Genomic DNA, 27,023 nt, shown 5'->3' with positions numbered 1-27,023 from the left:
TTGTATCCTGTTCTGAATACTTTATAAAATTTCACATCATCCTTCTGCATCCTGCACCCTCTTGATCCATCCTGCCCAGATGTGAGTCATCTTCATCTCCTTGTCCAGTGAATACATACTATAGAAGCACCCCACCCATTAGTCACTTAGTATCTGTCTGTTATCAAATCAACTGTTGGTATCACCATACTTATGTTCAAGTAAGCCTTATTTTACTTAATTATGTCCTCAAAACACAAGAGTAGTGATGCTGGCAATTTGAATATGCCAAAGAGAAGCCATAAAGCGCTTCTTTTAGTGAAAAGGTGAGTACAGTACAATATATTTTGGGAGAGAGACACCACATTCACATAACTTTAATTACAGTTTATTATAATTATTCCATTTTATTATTAGTTATTATTGTTAATTTCTTACTGTGCCTAATTTATAAATTAAATATTACCATAGGTATGTATTTTAAAAAATGGTATATACAGGGTTCGGTACTAATCATTAGGAGTCTTGGCAGAGATACTTTATATCAGGAGTCCTGAATCTCAAGGCCAAAGACCAGTACCGGTTTATGGCCTGTTAGGAGCCAGGCTACACAGCAAGAAGTAAGCAGTGTGCACGCGAGCAAAGCTTCATTTGTATTTGCAGCCGCTCCCCAGCACTAGGATCACCTCCTCAGCTCTCATAAGAACACCAGTCCTTGGTACCAAAAAGGTTGGGGACCACTGCTGTATATGATTTACAAATATTTTCTCTCCTTCTTAGAATTATCTTTTCATTTGCATAGTACTTTTAACTCTTGAAAAAGTATGCCACTGTCGATCCCTTTGTGTGCCTCTATGTAACCTTGAAGGATGTATGTCTCCACTTTACAGATAAGAAAACTAAAATCTAATCAAACATAGCATATTTTATAAATGATCAAACAAAACAGAAGCAAACTCAGATTCAAAGAACAAATTGAAGGTTGCCAAATGGGAGGGGATTTGGGGGATGAGCAACAAAGGTGAAGGGATTAAGAACTACAAATTGGTCATTATAAATACAACCATTGAGTTGTAAAGTACAACACAAGGAATATAGTCAATAATATTGTAATAATAATGCATGATGTCCTAGAGGTACTAGACTTATCAAAGTGATCACTTCATAAGATACATAAATGTCGTCACTGTGTTGTACACCTAAAATTAATGTAACATTGTATGTCAACTATAATTGAAAATTTGAAAAATCATTTTTTAAAATTTTAAATAGCAATTTTAGTGCACTGCCTAGCAACTACTAAGAGCTCAAATTTTTCAATTATTGCTGTTAATGCTAGTGCTGTTCCTTCATGGTTAACCATCTATGAAATCACTTCAAAAGGACATAAGACCAGTAGGGAAAATAGAAAGACGCCCACAGAAGTTGTGGCAGTGCCGGGGATCACTAAGTCATATTTGCCTGCCATACACCGGTTTCCAAGGCATGCTCATATTTTACTAAGCCCCAAGCAGCACACTCTTTTGCCCCACCCTCCCAACTCATCGCAAGGCCACTTCCGCCTCCCGCCAATCAGGTAGCGCCTGCGCCCTGGGCGTGTTTGCGCGCCAGTTTTCCGCGTCGAGGGATACACCCTGTTTCCGGCGCGCAAATGAGCTTCCACAAGGCCGGCGCGTAATCATGATGTAAGCTCCGGTTGCCCTGCTGAGTCGGAAGTGGGAGCCCTTCGGCCACTGAGACTGTCGTGTGTCGTCGCTGCTGGCCCTTCAGGCTCTGGTAAGAGAGGAAATAGCCCGGGGGAAGGGGAGACGATCATTAAGTCTGCAGTGTTTTGTTTTGTTTTGTTTTGTTTCTCCTGGTCGAATGCGGGTCCAGGCCTCTGTACTTTAATCCTCTCCAAATTCTTTGTCCTGTACTTTCCTGACTACTGACTCTCTCCTTCGTGAATTTCAACCCTGTCAGATTTGGGAACCCCTTACGTGCCGCATCTTTCCCCTCCTTGCCATTCCCCTCCGGGAAAAGGCCTAAATACTGGCCTTGCATTAGCTCTGTCTGCCTTGCTGTGGAACTTGCGTCGAGAGGGTATGTCTCTCTCCTTGCCCGGATGCCCTCATGGGAACCTAGAGGGAGAAATTATAAAGCGTAGACAATAGATAGCCGGATGCCAGAGGAGATTAAGCAGGTGGGCGTGTTTAAACATATGGCAAAGCGTTGACATTTCTTAAGGAAAGTGATCAGTTCACCACTGAAAACTCTCCTGGCTTTCAGCTTCATGGTCCCTCAGCAATTAGATATGGAACACTTCTAAAACTGATCACGGCGCGGGAGCTTATATTTGATTGGTATTTTCAGTTGTTTACTCCCAGAGCAAGAACGTGTTTAGTCTCGCTGCCATGAACTGTTTTGGCTTCACATGGGAGCCCTCCTGAGATAAAATGAGACCCAGGAAGAAATGCCATCTGCTTTTCGACTTAATAGCCCTGTCGCTTGCTGTTGTGTTGGAAGAATCTGTTGCCACATTAGAGGAGCCTGAGAGGATCATTGGGTGGAACATACAGCAATGAAAACATTTTTAAATTTTTTTGCTTGTTTGTTTGTTTGATGTATGTATTACCAGGACAGACCTTATGGAGTATGATTTAATAGAGCCTGATTTTGACAATCTCAGTTTTACAAAGTACACCAGATATTTCTGTTTAAAAGCAATGACAAGTCTGAAGTTAAGCATTTGTGTGCTCACTTCTTTAAGAGCTGACAATGACCCTTAAGGGTTAAGGGATTGGCAGTACAGATTATAAACAAGATTGAATCAGGGGAGAGTGAGAGGATTTTGTAGGACTGGAAATAGACAGCTATCACAGATGTAGAGTCTTGCAGCAAGTATATCAAAGTGAAACTTATTTTTAAAGAGGACTTTAAAAAATAATCCAATTCAAAAGCTTTAAAGATTGGTAGTTGTACCATCCCAAAGGTTAACAATAGGATAGTGCTGTATCTCCCTATGGCAGTTGAAAATAGCAGACTATAAATTCCCAGTGACAAAATATCAAGGTTCCATTTCATAAGACCTTTCTTTTGGAGTGGGTGTTATCTGGATAATCTTTTTACATTTGTGAGACCATTGAACAAATCTAAACTGACATCTCCACAGAGGTTCTCATCAAATGATATAGTCCTCCCTTTTCCTGTAAAACTTTTCTATAAGTGGTTACATGGTGTTAGCCCTTTTTCTATGAAAAACAGATTTGAAGTACAAATGAAAAATATGGGGTTAGTGAGGTATGCAAAAAGCGTTTTTTTCAAAAAGAAAGCAGAGATGACAACAGATTTATGTCCACTTTCTATTGTACACATACTGAAATACCATCAAGCCACGTGTCTGACACAGCTTGACCTTCCACCTCAATCCAAAACACATAGTAAAGTTCTTACATTAAAGTAGCCTCATGGTGCTGCTATTGATTACAAGGTCAGGAGTAATTATATGTAAGATTGAATCAATCAATCAATATTTATTTGGGATTTTGTGTTTGTGATATATAATGCTAGACACAGAAGAAAAAATAATCAGATATGAACCTGTACTCCAATTGCTTACAGTCTAGCAAGGTAGAAGATCTGCATTAGGAATACAATGCAGAAAGTTACAAATCTTATTTAAAACATAGATAAAATGTAGTGAGACGTCAGCTTCTTTATATAATGTGACAGTGAAAAAGGAAATAATGCCATTTATGATGATAAATCTTCTTTATCTCTCTTGATAGTTGTAAGAGCCTATCATATGTTCTATATTCCTTTCAACTTACAGTTAACCCTTGAACAACATGGGTTTGAATTGTGCCAGCCCATTTACACATGGAATTCTTTCCAATAACTATGTACAGTACTGTAAATGTATTTTCTCTTTCTTATGACTTTCTTAACATTTTATTTTCTCTAGCTTATTTTATCGTGGGAATTCAGTATATAATATAACAAAAATATATATTAAGCAGCTGTTTATATTATTGATAAGGGGCAGTCAACATTAGGCTATTATTAGTTAAGTTTTGGGAGAGTCAAAAGTTATAAGTGGTTTTTCCACTGCATAGGGAGTTGGCTCCCTAACTCCCATGTTCTTCAGAGGTCTACTGTACTTCCTTTCTGCATAGATGGTGCAAGTGACGCATCTCATTGGTTCTAATCTGAACTCTTTTCAGTTGTGTTTTTTTAAACCCATTTAAACTTGCTACACAATATAGAGAAATCTGTTTTGGCTTTTATAACTGAAAATACTCTTTCCAGCCTTTGTTTCTGTTTTCCTATATGTTGACTTAGGCTGGGCCTTTTCTAGATGGTGGAAAGATGGCCACTCCACATTTATATCTTAACCAGCCTAGCAACTTAATCAGGAAAAAAAGAATCCCTTTTCTGTAGATTCAGCAAAAGGCCTTGAAGCTGGTGTTTCCTAAATCTGATAGGCCTTGCTAGGGTCTTGTACCCACTCCTGAGTCAGTCACTTTGGCCGTAGAATGCTGTATTTTTTTTAGGCAAGGCCAATTCATATGCCCATTCCTGGAGCTTTTGGGTGAGGTCGTCTCTTTCTAAACATGTGGACTGGGAATGAGATGGATCCCCAAGGAAAAAATGTGGGTGCCATGTTGAAAAAAAGGGTGATATTTTGATGGCAGTGGCAATATAACAAAAGCTACTACACTTTTTTGCATTCCTCTGGACTTCAGAGTACTTTAGGATAGAGGTGGTGGTCAAGTAACAATGAGGTAATTCTTGGTACCTCTATATGAATTAGGGGCAATAATTAAGTTTTATGCTGTGGTTAAATGGGGAGAAAGTCCTCTTCAGGATTGATGTTAATTTCAACATGAAATATGTTATCTTTTTTGTATTATTAAGCTCAACTAAACTATACATAGCAAAAAATAAAATACGTAGAGCCACATCTAACAGTTCAATTCCTTGAAGCAGTAAATCCCAGTACCATGCTGAGAGATTAGATTGTCTGCCTAAGTCATTACAGCTAATTAGCCATTAGCTCTTAAGCAGAAAACACAACAGAGGAACATGAAGCAGACTGGTGGAGATGCCTGAGAATTGTCAAAAAGTGTTACAGTCTCTCTTCCTCCCAAAAAATAAGGGTAACTTTTATGACTTGCATTAGCTTTTGTTAATATGATTCAGTAAGGAGTTTTACATCAGTAAATTAAAAGTTGACTGAATGATCTTTTGTCTCCTTCCCTTATATCCCTTCTAAGGCCTCTGTTCTTAGAGCAGTTCAACATCCTTGTAAGTAGAATATTCATACCCTTTGTCTCTTCACATGCTTTTCAGGGTTGTGTTTCTATGCTGTGGCCTTAAAATTTCAGACGGGAGAAAGCCTTTCAGGGAGCTCTGCTCATCCTGTTGTGCCACTGAGTCCCCTTGGCTCTTGAATGAGGAAATATAACCAGAAGAGTGCAAATGCAGGCTCAGTTAGCTCCACTAATACCTTTAAGATATATATCTGTTTCATATTACACATTAGGAATTTGTGTAAAAAAATCAGATAAACAGTGAAAGTTAAATACAGAATTAAGCAAAGATCATTTCATTTTTAGTGGAGGAAATATCAGTAATTGTAACAGCCTAGGAGTAGAGGTAGATTGCTTTATATATATATATAAAACCCACATACCGCTAATCTGGTTCCTATCCTGATTTGTCATTCCATGTGTTAGATAAAGGCTTACATTTAGTTTATATGTAGCTGAGGAATTCCCAGCTTCAATAAATAAAGTAACAGAAGCCTGAGCAAGTGCCACCTATGCTCAGGGTAAATGAGACCTAGCTAGCCAGCATAGAGATTTGTGGGAAATCATAGTTCTTTTGGTATCATTTTAAAGTGTCACATTGTTGTTACTATTAATAGGTTAAGTTCCCCCTTTGACTTCAGTGATTCTTTCTGCTTAACCTATTTTTTAACAGTATAGCAAGTAGAAACATGTCAACAGATAAATGCATTCCAGCAGAATGTTTTGCAAGCTTTTTGGTTTTAGCTACCCCCAAATCAGGCCAACTTGTCCATTTGGTAGGTTTGTAATCATTTTTCCACAGTGTCTTGAATCTTGGAACAGGAATTATGAAGTCTTACCCAAAGCCTTTTAAGATGTGTTGTATTTGAGAAAAGAAACGACTATGGGTATATTACAATTATTTTGTTATCTCACCTTCTGTGTCTAATACCTGTCCTTTCTATAGCCCCTCCCCCCTAGGTCTGGATGGAGGACACTTTGAAGTGAAATGACAGACCAGGAGAATAACAACAACATCTCAAGTAACCCCTTTGCTGCTCTTTTTGGTTCCCTGGCTGACGCCAAGCAGTTTGCTGCAATCCAAAAAGAGCAGCTGAAGCAGCAATCTGGTAAGTGAAGGAGCCAGTAGCAGCAGATGAGATGACCGAGAATTGTGTCTTCCCAAATTAAGTATTCTTTGAGTCCTGAATTGCAATTGGAATTTAAGTTTGGGACAGAAGTTATTTTTTGTTTGTTTATTTAGGGCATAAGTTGGGAGAAGGGCTTTTGTTCATTTTTGTTTGTTTTGTTTTGGGGTCCTCTCCTCCCTGTCCTCTCTCTTGCATAAAAAGAGACCAGATAACAGGTGGTTCCTTAGTAACAGATGCCAGTCGTGATCCCAGACTGTCAAGCTGTTTTGGTTTAAAAATCACCTAATAAAAGATATTTAAATAAATCTTTTTAACATAGGAAACTGAGGTTGTAGGCAGAGGTATGGAAAACAAGTCACATGCAGCTATAGAAAGCATATATGTGAAAGGAAGAATTATAAAAGCTTTTTGGCCTATAGACAAATGAGACTTGTTCTTAAGCCTAGTGATTCCATCTATCTCAAGTGAAATGCTTCTCCCACCCCATGGAATGGCCACTATCGTAGCTTACTGCTATTAGAACAGACTTCTAAGAAAATCTGATCCTTAGTCTTAATGTGAAAAAAATCTGAATCATATCTCACTGATCAAAAAAATAGTTTTCCTCATCTGGGACCAAAATCGAGATCAAGCTTAGCTTCTGCCTTATAAGGTGACACATAGACTAGAAGAATTAGGATGATGTTTCTCAAATTTGTTAGTCTTCTGAGGGTATTCAGAATCTTTGAAGCCAGAAATTGCTCCCCTTCTCCTACTTCCAAAAAGAATAATAGCATTTTTTTCTTTTTAGGAAAGAAGAAATGTTTATATTTTCCCTTTATTTTGTTTGTTTTAAAAGTGTTCAGATGTATAGCTGAGTTGTAGCCTTGCTCTCTGATTAGGATTGAATAAAAAGGAGGTAAGGGCAAGACAGATGAATAGTAGACAGAGCAGTGGACAAAGCAAGGGAGTAATAAATATTATGCTGACTTTTTTTTTTTATATTTATAATCACTTGGCAGAGAGGCCGGGAGACAATCTGGCAGTGTATCTTAATGCTGACTTTTTAACATGATAAAGGAGTCATGTCTGGATCTCAGTCTCTGAAATCTCCCCTGATTTCTGAGATATAGGCGCAGAATGAGAAACCTTAGGAGATCGTAGGAGAGAAAGGAGAGTGAGGAATAGCAAAAATAGGAAATGGGGAAAATAAAATTTATGAGTATGCAATTCAGGGAAATTTTGCTAAATAGGTTCTTAGCTCCCATCACACGTAGAGTTCAGAGGAAAACTTAATAGTATATGAGTGACAAAATGCTTGTCCTTCTGGCTATAAACAGACATAAGGCTGGCTAGAATTGGAAGCATCGTAGGCACCAGGCTGTGGGGACAAATCAGATACATGCCCTTCTGTTGCTATTTTGGTGCCTTACCATCTTAGTTTGTTTACACTGAATTTATTGTGCCACCAGGTCTAACCTGTTTTCCACTAGCAGTTAATACTCTGCCAAAACCTTTGGCCTCCTATATTGAACTTCACTTTTACTAAACTCACCACACTGAAGCAACTCTTCCAAGAGTTTTCCCTGGACTTTCAGAATAACCATTTTGTCTGTAGCAAAAAAAAACAATACAAACTCAGGTGGGGCTTTTAGTGAACAGCACTACTTTTATACTCATAAAAGTGTGAATGCCATTCTGAGAGGCAGTCTTTCAGGTTGCTTTATAAAAAAGTAAAGGGATTTAACCAATAGGAAAAGAGTAACAAAAGATGTGAACAAGCAATTTGTATACGATAATTAAATGATTAAAGAATCTGGTCTCAATAATAAGAAAAATGCCCGTTAAAACAATTATATAGTTTTTTACCTATGAAATTTGTGAAGATTTAAACAGGCACTTTCTCATATACTGTTGGTGGGCATGTAAATTAGCTCAGTATTTCTGAGGTAATTTGTTAGTATATGTTAACTTTTAAATGTTCAAGCTCCTTAACCCAGCAGTTCTACTTCTGTGAATTTAGCCTATAGAAATACTCATGCAAGTGTACAAAAAGAGTAGGTTACTTTCAGTGCATTATTGTTTGAAATCATGAAAAATTGTTAATCCAAATATTAGCAGTTGAGAAGTAGCTACATAAATCACAGTGTGTATTATAATGCAATACAATGCAGCTGTTGAAAAGAATGAGGTGGCCTATAAATGACCTAACAGAAAGGTATTGGTGCTGATTACGTTTGAAAAGCAAGCTGAAAAGAAGTAGATACAGAATGATCCTATTTTTTAAAAAAACTAAAAATCATGGTAATAAACATTAGCACCAGGATAGGAAAAAAATCTGAAACACTTTGCTAAGTTAAGGGGTTGTCCATAGGGAACTGATTCAGTGGAGACTTTTTACATGATATTTTCCTGTACAATTTGGAATTATTAAAATAACTATTCTCTTAAAATCAAGAAAAAGACATTTAAAATAATTGAAGTCATATTGATTTATTACGTAATTCTTTGTTACTACAATTCTATAGGGGAAATGATGTTGCTTATTTTTGCAATGTGGAGTATAATTAATTATGAATAGAAAGAATAAAACTCTTGATTTGTAAAATGTGGTAGGATATTTAGCCAGAGATTTTAGAATCCTGTACTTAAGATGTTGCCTGATACAGCTCAATATCAATAATAATAATAATCCACTTAAAAAGTGGGCAGATCTGAATAGACAGTTTTCCAGAGAAGACACAAAGATGGCCAACAGGTGCATGAAAAGGCAGTCAGTTATCATTAATCATCAGAGAACTGCAAATTAAAACCATGGTGAAATAGTACCTCGCACCTGCTAGAATGGCTATTATCAAAAAAGCAACACCAGCAAAGGGACTCCCTGGAGCCTGAGCTCCTCTGAGCACTGCTGGGAGGGCCCAGGGCCTGCCATGTGTAAATTGGTGCAGCCACTATGGAAAATAGTATATTCTTCAAAAAATTAAAAATAAAACTACCATTTGACCCAGTAATTTCACTTCTGAGTATTCATCCAAAGAAAACAAAAACACTAACTCAGAAAGATACATGCACCCCGCCATGTTCATTGCAGTGTTATTTTCAGATGCAGAGATATGGAAACAACCTAAATGTGCATCAGCAGATGAATGGATAAAGAAAATGTGATATATACATACACTGGAATATTATTCAGTCATAAAAATAAAATCTTGTCATTTGTGACAACATAGATGGACCTAGAGAGAATTATGCTAGATAAAATAAGTCAGAGGAAAATAAATACCATATTATCTCACTTTATATGTGAAATCTAAAAAATTTTTATAGATACAAAGAACAGGCAAGGGTTAGGATGAGTAAAATAGATGAAAGGGCATCAAAAGGTACAAATTTTCAGTTATAAAATAAGTCATGAAGATGTAATGTGTAGCATGGTGACTACATAGTTAATAATACTGTAATGCATATTTTAAAGTTGATAAGAGTAGATCTTAAACGTTCTCAACACAAGAAAAAAAGTGTAACTATGTATGATGACAGATGTTAACTAGACATTTTGATGATCACTGCATAATATATACAAACATCAAATCTTATGTTGTACACCTGAAACTAAGTAATGTTATGTACATCAGGTAAAAAAGATGTTACCTGACTTGAGATGTTCACTAATCAGCTGATTAACTGGTTTCACATCCAAAATTATCCTCCTTTTGATTACATTTATCATTGCTTGGTTCTCTCTTAAAAGAGAGGAGTGTAACTGTTAATGGCTTACCTTTTTTGGCAGATGAACTCCCAGCTAGCCTGGATGACTCAGATAATAGTGTGTCAGAGAGTCTGGATGAATTTGATTACTCGGTGGCTGAGATTAGCCGCTCATTCCGTTCACATTTATTATGTGAGCAACTCAACATCAATCACATGATCCAAAGGATCTTCCTCATTACTCTGGACAACAGTGAGTTACAGACTTGCAGCCAGTCTATTCATTACTCTGCCCTTTCTGCTTGGGCTAGGGACTTGCTCTTAGAAACCTGTTGTATCTAATGGTTAAACAAACCCACCGTACTCCCTAGAACACAGCTTATATTTCAGTGAAGCTTTTTTCATTATTTTAAAAATTATTGGGGTGACATTGATTAATAAAATCAAATAGGTTTCAAGTGTACAATTCAACAGTATGTCATATATAGATTGCATTGTGTGTTCACCCAAAGTTAGATTTCATTCCATAATCAACTATTTGACCCCTTTTAACCCTGTTTACCTTTTCTCTCAGTAAAGCTTTTGATGTGAATCAGAATACTGATTCTAAAATCAGTATTTATACACAGATACAACTGTCATTCCCATTTTGATACGGGCTAGACCATATAGCTACTTGCCTTTACTACCCTACAGGGAAAATAGGAATGGTAGCCAAATCCATTCTCTTCTCAAGAGGTGACCTAAACATTTAGGTGAAAGCCTCAAGTGGTATCAGTGTTTTCCCTCTGTGCCTTATCTGTAGTTAAACCCAAAGTTAGTGCTGATGTCTGGGAATTACTCTTAAAATGTCATGATGCTAAGTTTATAACAAGCCCATGCTCTTTAAGATATAAATCTTTACGTACTGCTTTGAATGTCGAGATCATTCTCATATCACCTGAGTCTAACTTGGAGTTGAAGAGAAGTGCTGTCAGGATCACTTGTCTGTTACAAAACAGAAGTGTTATCCTTAACCTACCAGATTAAAACCATTTCCCAGGTGACCCAAGCTTGAAAAGTGGGAATGGCATCCCCAGCCGCTGTGTGTATTTAGAAGAAATGGCTGTAGACCTAGAAGATCAAGACTGGCTTGATATGAACAATGTTGAGCAGGTACCATTCTTATGTTCCTTATATATGCCTTCAGCAAAAATTAGCCATGCAGCTGAACTCTGCTCACCTTTCTCCAGCTGTGACTTTGCTTACGTCCATCTCTTATATTATTCATGGTGCTCCTCTTTTGGAATTTTCCTATCTACAATGGCCACATGTCCAAATCCACTTATCCTTTAAGACCCAGTTAAAATGCCATCTCATTTACAAAGCCTTCTCAGGTAGGAGTTATTATCTGTCCTCTGCGATCCTAGAATAATCTATCTATGCATCTCCTATGGGAATTGTCACTTTCTGTCTCATGTAGTGGCTTTTTCATGTACATATTAGACTTAAGTTCTCAAGATCAAGGCCTGTCCCTTTCTTCTTTATATCTTTTCCAAAATTAAAACAGGCAATTTACCTTATAAGTGCCTAATTAACATTAAAAGAGTAAGTTTGTTAAGGAAGACACGACAACTTGTAGTTTAACTTTGTATGTTTAATTTATCTTTATATAAGTCTGAGTGAGCTCAGCAATCCAACAGTAGTAAATTTCACATACAAATTTACTTGCTGATTCTCTACACCAGTCAACAAATATTCTTTTAATGCTTACTTTGTGGAAGGGGCTATACTAAACACTTGAGCTTCATAAGATACTGGGTCATATTTTCCCCTTCATTCTATATTCTGTGATTCTCACAGTAACCTGAGTCAGAATTACCTTTCACATCTTAATGTTCTAAGGTTAACTTAGCAATGGTTTAGCATTTTTTAAAATTTGTTTTTAATAGGCCGTCTTCGCTCGCTTATTACTTCAAGATCCAGGCAACCACTTGATTAACATGACTTCTTCTACAACGTTGAATCTCTCTGCTGATCGAGATGCGGGGGAGAGTCACATTTTTTGTTACCTTTATTCCTGCTTCCAAAGAGCCAAGGAAGAGGTAATAATAATAATTCCCATTGAGTACTATATTGTCCTCTTGAGGATGATGTTAACATGTAAGCCAGAGAGTTGGATCAGTGTCTTTTATATCAATTTATATACATTATAGTATATCTGGAACCAGATATCAGAGGCACTATTAGTTTGTCTTCTAAAATGTTAATCTCCTTTCTGTGGCTTAGGGACCACCCCTTTCTCCAATGAACCAGTGCCTCTTATTCTTTCCACAAACCTCTTTAAAAAATCACACCCTTAAAAAAAGATCTGATAGGAACAAAAAAAACTAATCAAAAACAAATTCACAAATATAGAGGACAATCTGGTGACGGCCAGAGCAGAGGTACAGGGGGCTGGGAGAAAGCGGCAAAGGGTTAAAGAAGTACAAATTAGTAGTTGAGCTAATCAGTAGTAAGGGCTCTGTGTAGAGCCAGAGGGAAGACAGAGTAATCAGGGTGATCATTTCATAAAACTATATAAATGTCTAACCAATGTACTGTATACTTGAAACTAATAATACAATTGAAAAAAAAAAAAGGTCTGATGAATTCATTTCCAGTAATGTGTAAATATTAGAGTAAGCTAAGCTCGGTCACTTCCAGGATTGGAATTCTAACAAGGAGGTGATTATTTAAACGAAAGAATGAACTCTCATGAATTTTCAAGCATCAACAGGAGAGCAATATTGTTTTGGGATACAATGTCTGTTCCATTCTTTTTGCTATTGCCCACCCTCGTTCCAGGTCATAGAACTAGACTCTTTCCTCTTTTCTTTATACTGTTTCCAGATTACCAAAGTTCCAGAGAACCTGCTACCTTTTGCAGTTCAGTGCAGGAATCTCACGGTGTCCAATACACGAACAGTTCTCCTCACTCCAGAAATCTATGTTGACCAAAACATCTATGAGCAACTGGTAGATTTGATGTTGGAAGCTATCCAAGGAGCCCGTGAGTATATAAGCAAGATCTGTGGGCTTCTGCGTTTTGATTTCCAAATTTAAAATTCTTGTAATTGCATCAGAAAGCCTCAGAGCCACTGTGGTTCCAGTATAAATTAGAGAAGACCTTTGGGGTTGAATATCAGTGAATTATCAAAAGTATCAGAAGAGTAAAGATCCAGTGTGTAAAGGCATATAAAAATTCCTGTGGCCTTTTTTTCTCTCTTATTTGCCTTTTGTTAGATTTTGAAGATGTTACTGAGTTTCTGGAAGAGGTCATTGAAGCCTTGATATTGGACGAAGAAGTGCGAACATTTCCAGAAGTCATGATTCCAGTGTTTGATATTTTATTGGGCCGAATAAAAGATCTAGAACTCTGTCAGATCCTGTTGTATGTATATCTGGATATTCTTCTCTATTTCACTAGGCAAAAGGATATGGCAAAGGTAGGTCTGAAAGGTGGTATATAAACGGTTGAGCTGGATATTTAATACTTTATGCTTCCCTATCCTGAGGGCACTATAATATTACTTATTGAATAAGAGGAAAATGAATTGGTTGTTGTATAAACTGAACTCTTTGAGGCCCTCTCACCCTACCATACTTACCTCATTCTACAGATGAATAAGTTGAACTTGTCTTCTACAGGTTTTTGTAGAATACATTCAGCCCAAAGACCCTAGCAATGGGCAGATGTACCAGAAGACCTTGCTGGGAATAATCCTGAATATCTCCTGCTTATTAAAGACTCCGGGCATAGTAGAAAATCATGGCTACTTCTTGAATCCATCTCGTTCCAGTCCCCAGGAGATCAAAGTACAAGAGGCCAATATCCATCAGGTGGAACTGTTTACTGTGTTTCCCAGCCCCCTGATCTTAGATTAAGTAGAATTATCTCAGGATACAGATGCACATAAGGCTACGTGAGCCTCTTTGGGAAAGCACATTGATCTGATTGGCTTTCTACCATAATTATGTAAAGAAATTACCCTCTTCTTAGCATGCGCTAAGAGCCAAGGGTAAACTTTAGTGTAGTTTAAGAATAAGCTGCTGCCATTCTTTGCCCTATCTTCCTCTTAACTCTTATTTTTCTTACCAAACTATTTCTTATAAGTTTAGTGCCTAAAATCTGACTGAATTCCAGTCTATAAACCAAAACTTTTTTTTTTCCTATCCCCACTTCCACCTATGTCCTCTTATTTGGGCTTCTTAGCATAAATTATAGAAGTCTGGCCAATATAAGGCAGTAAATTGTTGAATTGGGGGTAGTTTAAATCTCCCATCATCACAACTCTAAAGCTGAAGTTTGCAAATTACAGCAGTGGTCAAATCCTGCCTGCCATCTGTTTTTTGTAAATAGTTTTATTGAACACAGGCATGCCCTTTCATATATATGTTGTTTATGACTTGATTTCATGCCACAAAGGTAGAGTTGAATAGTTGGACCAGAGACCAACCATATGGCCTGCAAAGCCGAAAATATTCATCATCTGGCTCTTTGCAGAAAAAGATTACCGATCCCTACTCTAAAGCTATGTAAATGCTGTCTGCAGTTTGGCAGCTCATCAGGAAATCATAAGTGCCCAGAAATTTTTTTTTTTTAAGTCAGAACTGGGGGATAAGGTAAAGGAGAGTGAGGGAAAAGATTAAGATTAGCATATTTTTGGAAATTGTCAGCGGCTATGGTTTGGGAGTAACAAATGTTAGGATTGTGAAACTGGAATGTTCTGTGGTTATGTTTTCTGGTTAAACAGTTCATGGCTCAGTTCCATGAAAAGATCTACCAGATGCTGAAGAACTTACTCCAGCTCTCTCCAGAAACCAAACACTGTATCTTGTCCTGGCTTGGAAACTGTTTGCATGCAAATGCAGGCCGCACCAAGATTTGGGCCAATCAGATGCCAGAAATCTTCTTCCAAATGTATGCCTCGGATGCCTTCTTTCTGAATCTGGGTGCTGCTCTCCTGAAGCTATGCCAGCCATTTTGCAAACCCAGATCCTCTCGGCTCCTCACCTTTAATCCCACTTATTGTGCTCTGAAGGAGTTGAATGATGAAGAACGAAAAATAAAAAATGTACACATGAGAGGTAGGGGAGTACTGGGCTTCCCAGAATTGTGTGTGTGTGTGTGTGTGTGTGTGTGTGTGTGTGTGTGTGTGTGTGTGTGTGAGAGAGAGAGAGAGAGAGAGAGAGAGAGAGAGTGTGACATCTAAGGCATTCATTTCCTTAATCCTTTCTCACAAAGGTTCCTCTTTCTCAAAGAAGATGAGGCAGAAAGAAGAGCTTTAATAAATTTTTAAAGGACAGACTTTTAAAAATAAAACTGGTAGCTTTTAGATGTGTGCTTTAGTGAGACCTTCTCTCCAAATTTGCCAGCCTTGGGTATCATTCATTCTTTAAAAAATGAATAAAGTACAGTCCCTTTTTTTTAATTCAAAGACTCTGAAAGAAGGCAGATATATTAACAGATAATCATAATGTGTAGGGCTAAAGTATGGGAGCACAGAGGAAGGAGTGAGTAGTAAATTCTACAGAAGTTGGAGGTTTTCATACGTGAGTCTTGAAAGATGGGTTTATCAGGCAGAAGAGCAAAAGAATCCCCACTTTATACAGAGGAAATAACAATTATAAAGGTACAAAGCTACAGAAAGGCTTGATTCAGGAACAGTGAGAAGCTCAGTGCTAAAGCAAGGGGTAGGTCTGGGGAGGAGTAGAGGAATGAATGGCAGGAAATGAGTCTGGGGAAGAAGATTTGGGACCAGATTAGAAAAAGCTTGAACAATACAGAGAAGTGAAAAGAAAATCCTTCATAATTCTACTAACAATCATGCTTAATTTTGGTGTATGTATTTCCTCCCAGTTTTATAACTCTTATAAAAATAATACACGTTCAAAAGCAGATCTTAAATACAGAAGCACAAAATAGATACAAATGATCCATTGTAACCTTGTAACCTACAGTGTTATGTATCATTCCTTTTCATTTTTGGTGATTTCATGATCTTGCTAAAGAAATTTAACTGCATTTCTATAGACAGTGGTAAGCCAAAATATATTTTTAGACAAGGAAATAGTAATGTGATAAGATTTGTTTTTAAGAACATTTACTTTAAAAATATATATATCACTGATGGCAGTATGGAAGTTGAACTACAGTAACGGGACACTGGTAACCAAGATAGATATCTGTAGCAAATCACTTATTGTTCCTTTCAACTTCTTTGAGGTTTGGACAAAGAAACCTGTTTGATCCCAGCTGTGCAGGAACCAAAGTTTCCCCAGAACTACAACCTCGTAACAGAGAACCTTGTCCTGACAGAGTATACCTTGTACTTGGGATTTCACAGGTAACTCTTGATGTCTCTAGGAAAGAACTGTTCAGTTGGGTTGATAACTGGGAAGTTGAAAGTGAGTCTATATATATACTCTCTTTCTGCTGAAGGCTCACATTAGGATACAACAGGAAAGGGCATTATATACATTTGTGTTTACATGAATTGGCTTTGTCCAGATACCTTGAATTTATTTTTAATTTTTGACCTGTTAAACTTTTTAAAGTTAAAGACACACTAGTACTTTTCTCTACACTTGCAAATTTTTAAATCACTGTCTTTCTCTTGTCATCTATGAAAGTGGAATTGTTTTAACATTTCACTTTCTGCTCTTGAATTTTCATTACTTAAGACTCCTGGTGAAAAAAAAACCAAGCTGGAAGTAAAAAAAAAAAAAAAAAAAAGACCAAGCTGTACTCTATGGTGTAGAAACAAAATTGGCAAAATTAAAGAAATATTTATAAGGGATTCCAATAAGATCAATAAAACTTCAGAGATAAAGAAAATTCTAGAAGTGTGAAAATTTGAGAATTAGAGTGTCTGTCCTCCAAAAGTGGTGTGGTTCTAGCTAGTTATATGTCATTCTATGATTTTTTTTCCCCCTTCTGATTTAGCCGATTGTGACTATAAGTATAAATAATGGGAGAAAACAGCTATTCCCTCATAGCTATAGTCGATAGGAAGTGGTATGGAGGATAGCAATTTTTAATACTTTCTCAGGATACTTAAATTGACACAGAGCACTTTTTAAAACTTAGCAAGTATCTGAGAAAATGAAATTATTTCTTCATTACATAGTTTTTCTGTCATTGACATTTTAAATAAGATAATAGATAACAATTCAGCATGTGTTTAACCTGTTCAACTGCCTGCATTCAAACACAGGAATAAATGTGATCTAGTTTACCAATATAGGCTGGTTAACCCCAGACATTATCTACAGGGCCAAAGATGATTTTGGACTGTATACATAGAGATAACATTGAATTATGGGTCTTCCTTTCATTAGAGAACATTTGGCTGATCCTTTGTGAAAAGTAATGTAATATTAAACAACAGAGCTGGAAGCTGCTGCTCTCAGGCTGCATTCCAGGCTACTCATTTACATGTGGTCATTACTAATCTAGAGTCCTTTTTCACCAGCTTAGTTCTTTTCTAACCATGGGAAGATTGTCCATATAACCACATCTAAGTGCAGTCATGTATTGCACTTATGTATTGTCAAACTATAAACTGGGCGTCTTGTACTTTACCTACTAGTTATTTATTTGACATAATAATAGCCCATTTGACACCTTGCTCAACCAAGTTACTGTTATTTGGATTGTATATTTCAGCCGAAGGCTGTTATCTATTTGTAATTAGCTTCGATTATGTTGAATATTTGGTAACATTTTCCCAGTGGTAGGCCCCCTACCTCTGTCTTGTCAGTAACTTTTGTGAGTGCCTTCTGTGTCATCACAATTGCAGCTCCCTACAGCCTAGAATACTAGAATAAATAAATGAAAATTTGTATTTCTGGAATGGTCTATATTTGACTGCCCCTTTATGAGCCTCCTGACCCAGTCTCTTCTGCTTTGTTGGGGGCAGGTTGCATGATCAGATGGTAAAAATCAACCAAAATCTGCATCGGCTGCAGGTTGCTTGGCGGGATGCTCAGCAGAGTTCTAGTCCTGCTGCTGACAACCTCCGTGAACAGTTTGAACGACTGATGACCATCTATCTTTCTACCAAGACTGCTATGACTGAGCCACAGATGCTACAAAACTGCCTAAATTTGCAGGTGTCCATGGCCGTTCTACTAGTTCAACTGGCCATAGGCAATGAGGGCTCACAGCCGATAGAGCTAACTTTCCCTCTGCCAGATGGCTACAGTTCTTTGGCTTATGTACCAGGTAAGGAGGCTCTCCCTTGGGAACTTCTTATTTATAGCCATCCAAGTTTAACTGGGTCACTTTGGAAGTTTAATCCTCAAAATACCCTTCTTTAGTTATCATTCAACTATTTTTAAAGAAGCTACTCAAACTTTTGGATAATATCTACTGGTGAAAGTATTGGGGAACTGACAGCTTTTTCCTCAGCCTTGTGTCTTCATCTTCACTGCTATGCACATCAAAAAATAGTCTTCAAAGGACTAAGGGAAGTCAGGCTTTTAACTGGCATTAAGGAAACTATTTTTAACTGGCAAAGTAACTATGGTAACTTTTTTTAACAGATGTTAGTTTCTATCATTAATATTGTTTGTTGTTCAAGTTAGAAATTTATCTAAATCTCCCTGTGCTAGTCGTAATCACCTCCTGTTAACCCAGAAGGGAGATTGTATAGATAGATATATGTTGGTGAGAGGTTGGCAGATATTGTCCATCAAAATCAGATTATATGTTCTTGATCACTGTAGTGGTCATCTATTGCAGAGTAATAAATTAACCCAAAACACAGCAACTTTAAAATAACCAACATTATCTCACACAGTTTTTGTGGCTTCAGGAATCCAGAAGTGGCTTAGCTGCATGGTTCTGACTTTGGATCTCTCATGAATTTGCAGCCAAGCTATCAACCAGGGCCATAGGAATCTGAAGACCCGAGAAGGGCTGGAGGATCTGCTTACAGGTGTTGTCCTGTGGTTGTTGGCAGACCTCAGTTGCTTGCCAGCCTCTTTTCCAGGCTACATGGTCTCTCCTTAGTACTGCTCAGTATAGCAGCTGGCTTCTCCCAGATCAAGTGACCAAAATGGAAGCCGTTGGCTTTTATAACCTAATCATGGAAATAACATACCATCACTTCTGTATGCCTCAGGGTGGTGTATCTTCTATCCTGGAAGAGGACTTGAGTATTAGGAGGCAAGGACCATTCTGGAGACTAAATACAGTGTAGAATTTGTATGTACAGAGAATCAGATGTTTGGCTAATTCCAATGAATATCTTCTTTTTCAGAATTTTTTGCAGATAACCTAGGCGATTTCCTCATCTTTCTCCGCCGCTTTGCCGATGACATCTTGGAGACATCAGCAGATTCCCTGGAAAATGTTCTTTACTTTATCACCATTTTCACTGGAAGCATAGAAAGGTGAAGTGCTAAAAGTTTGACCCTGTCACTGTTTAGAGCTTCAAAACGTTTAGAAGACTTCTAAACCAAGAAATAAACAAATCTGAGTCATAAGGGTTGCCTTCATCAGTTGTGTTAACATTAATGAATCACCTGACCACCCTATTAGGTAGCCAGAACTTCCACTGTTGAGAAACATGATAAGCAAAGGACTTTGGCCACAGAGAATTTGAACTTGCATGTAAGGTACCTGATGGGAATCCCACTGCTAGTCCCTGGTTAAAATAATTACCTTAATGCCAGAAACCTTACCAGTGGCAGCCAGGTGCTAATGATCTTCTAATAATTATATGATAAAGTTTGCTCTTGAAATCCTGAGTCGGGTGAGCAAGCAGTAAACTTAGGTAAATGCTTTCTGATCTCAGGTCTTCTCATTCATAACTTCTAGTCCACTTACCCAAAGGAAGATACTCACTGACCTGTAGAGTTGCTTCTCTTGATTTTTTTGGTGCTTAGGCCAAAGGAAACAAACTGTGTACATAAGTGAAGATTTGCTACACAAAGGGAAAAATCCATGATCTCTGGAATCATGTCAGTGAGAAGTAGATAGAAGCCAGTCCTTCACTGAGCTGAGCAGCTCTAAGGAGAATCATAAGTCAACAAATACTTATTAGGCACACACAATATGCATTATAAGAAATGTAGAATAATTATATTCTGGCCTTTGCCTTCAGAAAGCTTGCAAAGGCAAGTTTATCCCAGATGAAACAGAATAGTAAGCAGTAAATAATGCATTATCCTAGAGCAGTAAGCAGAATGGCTAAACACTAAATAGAAACCTAAGCATTCACCCTAATGCTTGGTAAGCTATGACCTCAAAAGTTAAATAGTAGCCCCTGCATTATCCCTCAGAAATTGAAAGACTTAAAACTGCAGAATCCTGTTCTTTTCTGCAATGGTGGTATAGGATGTTTGGCTCCTGTGGAGAGAATAGCTATACAAATTTGGTAGTTAAATTTCTGCCTGCTCAGCTTGTTTTCTGCACTATTTGCAGGATGAAGAATCCCCACCTCAGAGCCAAACTGGCTGAGGTGTTGGAAGCAGTGATGCCCCACCTGGATCAGACCCCAAATCCCTTGGTATCCAGTGTGTTCCATCGGAAGCGTGTGTTCTGCAACTTTCCCTATGCACCCCACCTTGCAGAAGCACTAATCAAGGTCTTCGTGGACATTGAATTTACAGGTAAAGCAATCTAGAACTGAGAAGCTGATACTTGCGAAGTTTCATAGCTTGATCAGTTTTGGAATGTCAGAAAAATGTTATCAGCCATCATTTATTGAATTCCTACTATGTGCCAGCCTTGATGCTAATAAGTGCTTTTTTTACATTGTCTCATTTGTCACCATCCAGAAAGTTTTACCATATTATCTTTATTTTATATATGAGAACATAGATCCTCAAAAAGATGTACTCTACTCAACTTTATTATATTACTTGATTAAATTGTACTAAACAAATCAGGCTGTCCAATTAAAATCTGGGTCTTTATTTTTCTCTGCCTCAAAATTCAAAATAGTGGATAATGGGACAGGGTGGTGGTTGAGATAGTCTTTTATCCAGACTAACTCTCTTAACAATCTAATTGTTAGATTAAGAATAAAGCAGGCAATATTCCTTTTCTCTCTTGGCCTTTTGAGATCTAACCTTGAGATGCTTTGTTTGAGTAAACCATACACCATCTCAACCAATAAACAAGATATATTAAGCAGTTACTTATGACCCCTTTTAAAGGCTACGTCCTACTATCCAGTGATAAATACTAACATTTAAAGAGACATTTAACATTTTATTGACTGCCTTTCCGTATTTGGATTTTGGCTTTGTCAGTTGCTTACCTCTGCGCCTTAGTTTCCTCTTTTGTAAAATGGGTTGAAATGATGTGTAAGTGAGATAGTACATGCAAATCTTCATAATGTATAAGAAGTTGCACAATAAAATGCTGTAGTTATCTCATTTATGTGACTATTAAATCAGCCAAAGGGTTGTAATAGTAGAGGTTGTATTGTAATTCCTGTCTTATTTCTAAAGAAGTGGAAATTGCAAAAGGTTAATAGACTTGCATTGTGTGGAGCCCGAAGGAAAACCTGGGTCTTCTGACACCATATCCCATGCTCTTCCTATAGTGCTCTCATGGTACCTTTGGTATGTCAAAAGCAGTATAAGCCTTAGAGTTTTAGCTTCTGACCTGATTTTTCAGAGTAATCAAGAACCAGTTGGCGACCCAGTTGGCATATTATCTATGAAGAATGTGGGGATTACTTAGTATCCCATTCTGCACATGGCTGTCACTGCCACAATGGCCGGCTCAAAGGCTTCATTCAGAGTCTGATAAGCACTGTACATTTGATGTGGAAGCATTTGTTTCCCTTGGCTTTTATTGTACAGCTTGGTCCTTGTCTTTTTCTGTGTAAGGTATTCTTTACATCTGTCTCCCTCTTGTTCTGTCAGTAAAGAAATAAGCAAACCCTTGGCTATAACTCTATGCCTTTATAAACACCCAAGGCAGATTTTGTCAATAGCCTTGACACATTCAGAATAAAGAAAAATAGCTACACATAGACATAAGCTCTTACTCGTTCTCTAATAATGTCACTTTTGCTGGTTTTTTGCTCTTACCTTACTCCAGGAGACCCCCATCAATTTGAACAGAAGTTTAATTATCGCCGTCCCATGTATCCCATCCTAAGGTATATGTGGGGAACAGATACCTATCGAGAAAGCATTAAGGTAAGAGAGTTTTTGTGAAACTAAAACCGAGTTGTCTGAGTTTTGCTTCAGATAAGCCCCCGTAAGTTGTGGTTCAGTACTAAAACGGTTTTCCCTTGGGCTGGGACTTAACAGGATTTGGCTGACTATGCCTCTAAGAATTTGGAAGCCATGAATCCCCCACTTTTTCTCCGCTTTCTTAACCTGCTAATGAATGATGCCATCTTCCTTTTGGATGAAGCCATACAGGTAAAAACAAAACAAACAAACAAAAAGATTTAACTGTTCCTATACCATCGAATTATGACCAGTGCATACTTTTTACCTCTTAATCATAATAGAGCAATTCTTATGCTTCTAGTGCCAGTCTTAGACACCAAAAATTTGCTAGTAGTGTATTGCCAACCTTACCATTACAGAGCTTGATAGTTATTGTTCTATTAGAGACCAAGATCAAGGCCCATTGAAGACTCAAGAGCTAGAATGATACTTTGGCAGAGAGTGGAAAAGAAAGCGTGATAAGGCCAAACCAAGGTACACTGGCAGAACTAATTAGGCCAGCACTGCAGAAGAAATCAGGATCTTGTGGTTGGTCAGTGACTCTTTCCATCCCAACATATCAGTAACAGTGGCTCACTAAGACAATTTCTTATTCCTCTCTCCTAAGAGATTCTGATTTTTATAAAAAATAATCTCTAGTTTGGATTATTTTTTCAAGTTGTCAATACTCTTTATCTATCCAGTGACTCCCAAATCTCTAGCTATATTTGAAACATGAGTTTCACAAAGTATACAGCTGGGTGCCTCTTAGATCCTTTAGTATATCAGATCCTTAACCATCCCTATGGAGCTGCCTGTTGCGCCTATAAAAAATTCCCTTATCTACGACATATAAAATAGGGCGGTAATCCAAAGGGAGATGAAACAGATAGATCATGAGGGTGGCCTTTTGGACAGCCATGAGCTCTTCATATTGATTAACGATCTCCCAGCAACTTGTAGTTAATTTGCGAGAAAAGTTTCCTCTTTTTCATAATCTATTACTTTAAGATTTTAAATAGATTTTCCTAGAAAACAAGAACAAGTCCTTAATAAATAGACCCTTCGAAGCAAGAGCTATGTAACACAAAGAATGACCCAGATGGCATTTTTATGGGACTGTAAGTTTAACACATTTGCTACAACAGCAAGAGAGAGGGTTTTAAATAAGGTTCTTCCAGATATCCTGCATATTTGATAAAGCTTTGTTTTTTGATAAGCAGTTTTGGGGGTGGTTTTGTTTTATTTCCAAATTTCAGGAAGGATTCAAATTTTTTGTCACTGTAGACTTTTTTGTTTTTGCCTGGATTTCATATATTATACTATTTATCCTCTTTTCTATTTCACAGACTTCAATATTTTTAGGGGAATTACCAATAAAATCTACCCAGGCTGAAGCAAATCTATACGGAGCCACATTTTTTTTCTTTTCTTTTTTCTCCATAATTTTTTTTCAAAGCTTCAGCCCTATGTTCCATAGTCCCTTATTTTCTCAGCTTAGTGGACTAGATTTTAAATAGGACTTCTTAAATATCATCTTCTCTTCAACCACACTTTCTTCTTTGATACATTCTACTTATGGTTTCTGTAGTATTTGAGCAAGATAAAGATTCAACAGATTGAGAAGGACCGAGGTGAATGGGATAGTCTGACTCCAGAAGCCCGCCGAGAGAAGGAAGCGGGCCTACAGATGTTTGGACAGCTAGCACGTTTCCATAACATCATGTCCAATGAAACAATTGGTACCCTTGCCTTTCTGACATCAGGTAAGGAAACAAAGCAGTGCTTTCCCAAAACACGTAGTGGTCAAGTTCTACGTCATTTGAGGTATCAGCTCAGCTGAAACTAAGACTTCAGACTCTGGTGACAATATCCTTCACAGTCTGAGTGGGAAATGAATCATTAGAGAAGCTTCAGGAAGAATGATGATGCTCATTGTTGGCATGGAAATGAAGAAATGGCCACCTTACACAGCTACCAGAAAGTATAAGTTGGTATCATTTTTCTTAAGGACAAGTTAGCAATATAAATATTTCTGGGGAGATTGGGAGAATTATTAAGCAGAAAAATATTTTTAACTCTTGTTAAATGCAGTAGATCAAACAGAGATATTTATTTCCATTCCCTTAGGGCAGCACTGTCCACTTAGCCACTTGCTACATGTGGCTATTAAGCATTTAAAATGTAGCTAGTCTGAATTAAAGTGTGTTATAAGTAAGTACACACTGCAGGACTAGTATTTTAAAAAGAATTATTTCTCATTAATAATTTTTTATGTTGATTACACATGAAATAACCAAGGATCACCACACATTTGAGAAATCCTCTACTGTGAAACACAGATAATAAATGAAAAATTAAAGCTTTATAATCTCGGAGTGTTAAGAAGATACAGCATGTCGGTAGAAGTGTCAGAAGATAAATTCAAGGAACTCTTCAATGCAAGTAGAACAGAAAGAGAAATTAGAAGAGAAAGGATAAGAAAATAACAGATCAATTTGGAAGTCTCAAAAGAGAAAATTAGAAGGGAGGAAATTATCAAGGAAATAACACTAAAAAATCACCAAAGATTAAAACCCTCTAAATTGGAAAGAGCCACCAAGTGTCCAGTGCAGGGAATTTTTTAAACCCCACACTAAGGTATATCATTGTGACATTTCAGAAAATCAGGGTAAAGAGATGATCCTAAAAGGTCTCAGAGGAAAAGTCAGGTCATGTACAATGATTTAAGTATCAGAATATCTTTGAATTTTACGATGACATTTGAAGTTGGAATACATTCCTGATGGGAAATATTTTTTTCAGCTTAGAATACTATAGCCAACCAAACTATCAATTCTGTTAGAGGGTAGAATATAAGAACATTTTCAGACATGAAAGTATCAAATTTATTTCCAGTTTAATCTCTCTTGAGCAGCTACAGAGAGATACGCTCCATCATAATGAGGGAATAAACCCAAAAGAGGAAGGTGGAATCCCATGAGAGAGATGCAAAGGAAGTTCCCAGAATTCTGGTAGAAGGAGCTTGTGTGTGACCACCATACAGCAGACCTATAAAGCAAGGAGTCCAGATTAGAGTGATAGATGGAAGCTTCCAGAAAGAACATTTCCAAAAGTGCAAAACTGCTAGAAATGATCTTATGAGAATTTTACATTTCTGGTGGAGAGTTTAGAAAGATTTAGTGATAGGTTCTCTGAAAATAAGCAAACAAACTCACAAAATTATGTTAAAATATATACAGTTGACCCTTGAACAACATGGGGGTTAGGGGTACCCCCTCTTGCAGTCAGAAACCCACATATAACTTTTGACTCCCCAAAACTTAACTACTAAATGGCCCCCTGTTGACTGCAAGCTTTACTGATAATGTAAACAGTTGATTAACACGTATTTTGTATGTAATATATGTTATATGTTGTATTCTTATAATAAAGTAAGCTAGAGAAAAGAAAATGTTATTAAGTAAATCGTGAAGAAGAGAACATTTACAGTATTTATTGAAAAAAATCTGCATATAAGTGGATCCACACAGTTCAAACCTGTGTTCAAGGGCCAAGTGTATTAGCAAAATGTTACCAGTGTTTATTTCTTGGTGGTAGTTTTTGTATTTTATTTTGTTTGCTTTTGCTAGTCTATAATTTCTAATATTACTGCAATAAAAATTTATTATTTATATCAGTTTTAAAAAAGTAGTCCCAAGAGGTCTCCAAGTAAAATTCTAAGACATAAGTAAATGATTGCTTATAAATTGAGTTTTCATTGATTTTGGCTTTTTTTCCAGAGATTAAATCACTCTTCGTGCATCCTTTTCTGGCTGAGCGCATCATTTCAATGCTGAACTACTTCCTGCAGCACCTGGTTGGCCCCAAAATGGGGGCCTTAAAAGTCAAGGACTTCAGTGAATTTGACTTCAAACCCCAACAGCTCGTATCAGATATATGCACTATCTACTTAAATCTTGGGTATCCGAGATTTAAATTGGGCAAGCCAGAGGGGGTGTTAATGTTTTAATTTGGGGTTTTGATAATGGAATGACTGGTTGGTAATTATGTGGAAATAGAAAAGAAATCATTCATTTCTAGTTGATCGATGAAAGAATCCTCTATAGTTTTAAGTAATGAGATTTTGTATGATCTGTGGGGCATTGTTTAGAATTTCCAACATTCTGCCTTGATCTGTGCAAAGGTATTCTGCTGGTTGTTTGGAAAATCAGTATTCTTTTAAGGCCACAGAACTTGATAGGCTTCTTTCCTAAAAGTTAGAAGAAATCTTTCTATATCAAGAGAATATTCACGGCATATAAGTGATGGGGAACCTCATTTCTCAGTCAGCTTGTTATCTCCCTCATTGACCTACCCTCTGATACTCTGTTTATTTCTGATGCTGATTCTTCCAGGGATGAGGAAAATTTCTGTGCCACGGTGCCCAAGGATGGGCGTTCCTATTCCCCAACTCTCTTTGCACAGACAGTCAGAGTCCTAAAGAAAATAAATAAGCCTGGAAATATGATTGTGGCTTTCAGCAACTTAGCAGAGAGAATCAAGGTGAGAAGGAGGATAATTTGTTTATTAACATGTTCAATAAAAATCACATTGTCTATTCAGCTATTCTGCTTTTTACCCTATTTCGCGGGCAGTGGAGAAGCATTGCCTTGAGAAAATATAAACATGATTCTTCCTGGTCAGTCAATAACTAGAACTACCATATTTGTAATACTACTGTTTTCAG

The 27,023-nt window shown here is 37.3% G+C and overlaps 1 protein-coding gene across 2 annotated transcripts in view; it reads left to right on the top strand.

Annotated features, from left to right (window-relative positions):
* Positions 1–1,623: 1,623 nt before the first annotated feature.
* The window catches only part of UBE4A (ubiquitination factor E4A), a 31,000-nt gene continuing 5,600 nt past the window's right edge, over positions 1,624–27,023 (top strand). For both annotated transcript variants that reach the window (XM_006912758.3, XM_025047436.1), the window contains exons 1-18: positions 1,624–1,755; positions 6,217–6,379; positions 10,173–10,343; positions 11,133–11,245; positions 12,022–12,174; positions 12,962–13,121; positions 13,355–13,557; positions 13,760–13,951; positions 14,866–15,199; positions 16,338–16,458; positions 18,034–18,338; positions 19,378–19,510; positions 20,544–20,731; positions 22,176–22,276; positions 22,391–22,504; positions 23,886–24,060; positions 26,077–26,257; positions 26,692–26,839. In XM_006912758.3, the coding sequence (XP_006912820.1) occupies positions 6,259–6,379; positions 10,173–10,343; positions 11,133–11,245; positions 12,022–12,174; positions 12,962–13,121; positions 13,355–13,557; positions 13,760–13,951; positions 14,866–15,199; positions 16,338–16,458; positions 18,034–18,338; positions 19,378–19,510; positions 20,544–20,731; positions 22,176–22,276; positions 22,391–22,504; positions 23,886–24,060; positions 26,077–26,257; positions 26,692–26,839 (2,913 nt within the window). In that variant the 5' untranslated portion in view covers positions 1,624–1,755; positions 6,217–6,258. The remainder of the gene's footprint in view (positions 1,756–6,216; positions 6,380–10,172; positions 10,344–11,132; positions 11,246–12,021; positions 12,175–12,961; positions 13,122–13,354; positions 13,558–13,759; positions 13,952–14,865; positions 15,200–16,337; positions 16,459–18,033; positions 18,339–19,377; positions 19,511–20,543; positions 20,732–22,175; positions 22,277–22,390; positions 22,505–23,885; positions 24,061–26,076; positions 26,258–26,691; positions 26,840–27,023) is intronic.

This window comes from Pteropus alecto, unplaced genomic scaffold (genome assembly GCF_000325575.1).
Source record: "Pteropus alecto unplaced genomic scaffold, ASM32557v1 scaffold224, whole genome shotgun sequence".
Classification (NCBI taxonomy): Eukaryota; Metazoa; Chordata; class Mammalia; order Chiroptera; family Pteropodidae; genus Pteropus; species Pteropus alecto.
The sequence above is the reverse complement of the archived record's forward strand: the minus strand, read 5'-3'. Positions and strand labels throughout refer to the sequence as shown.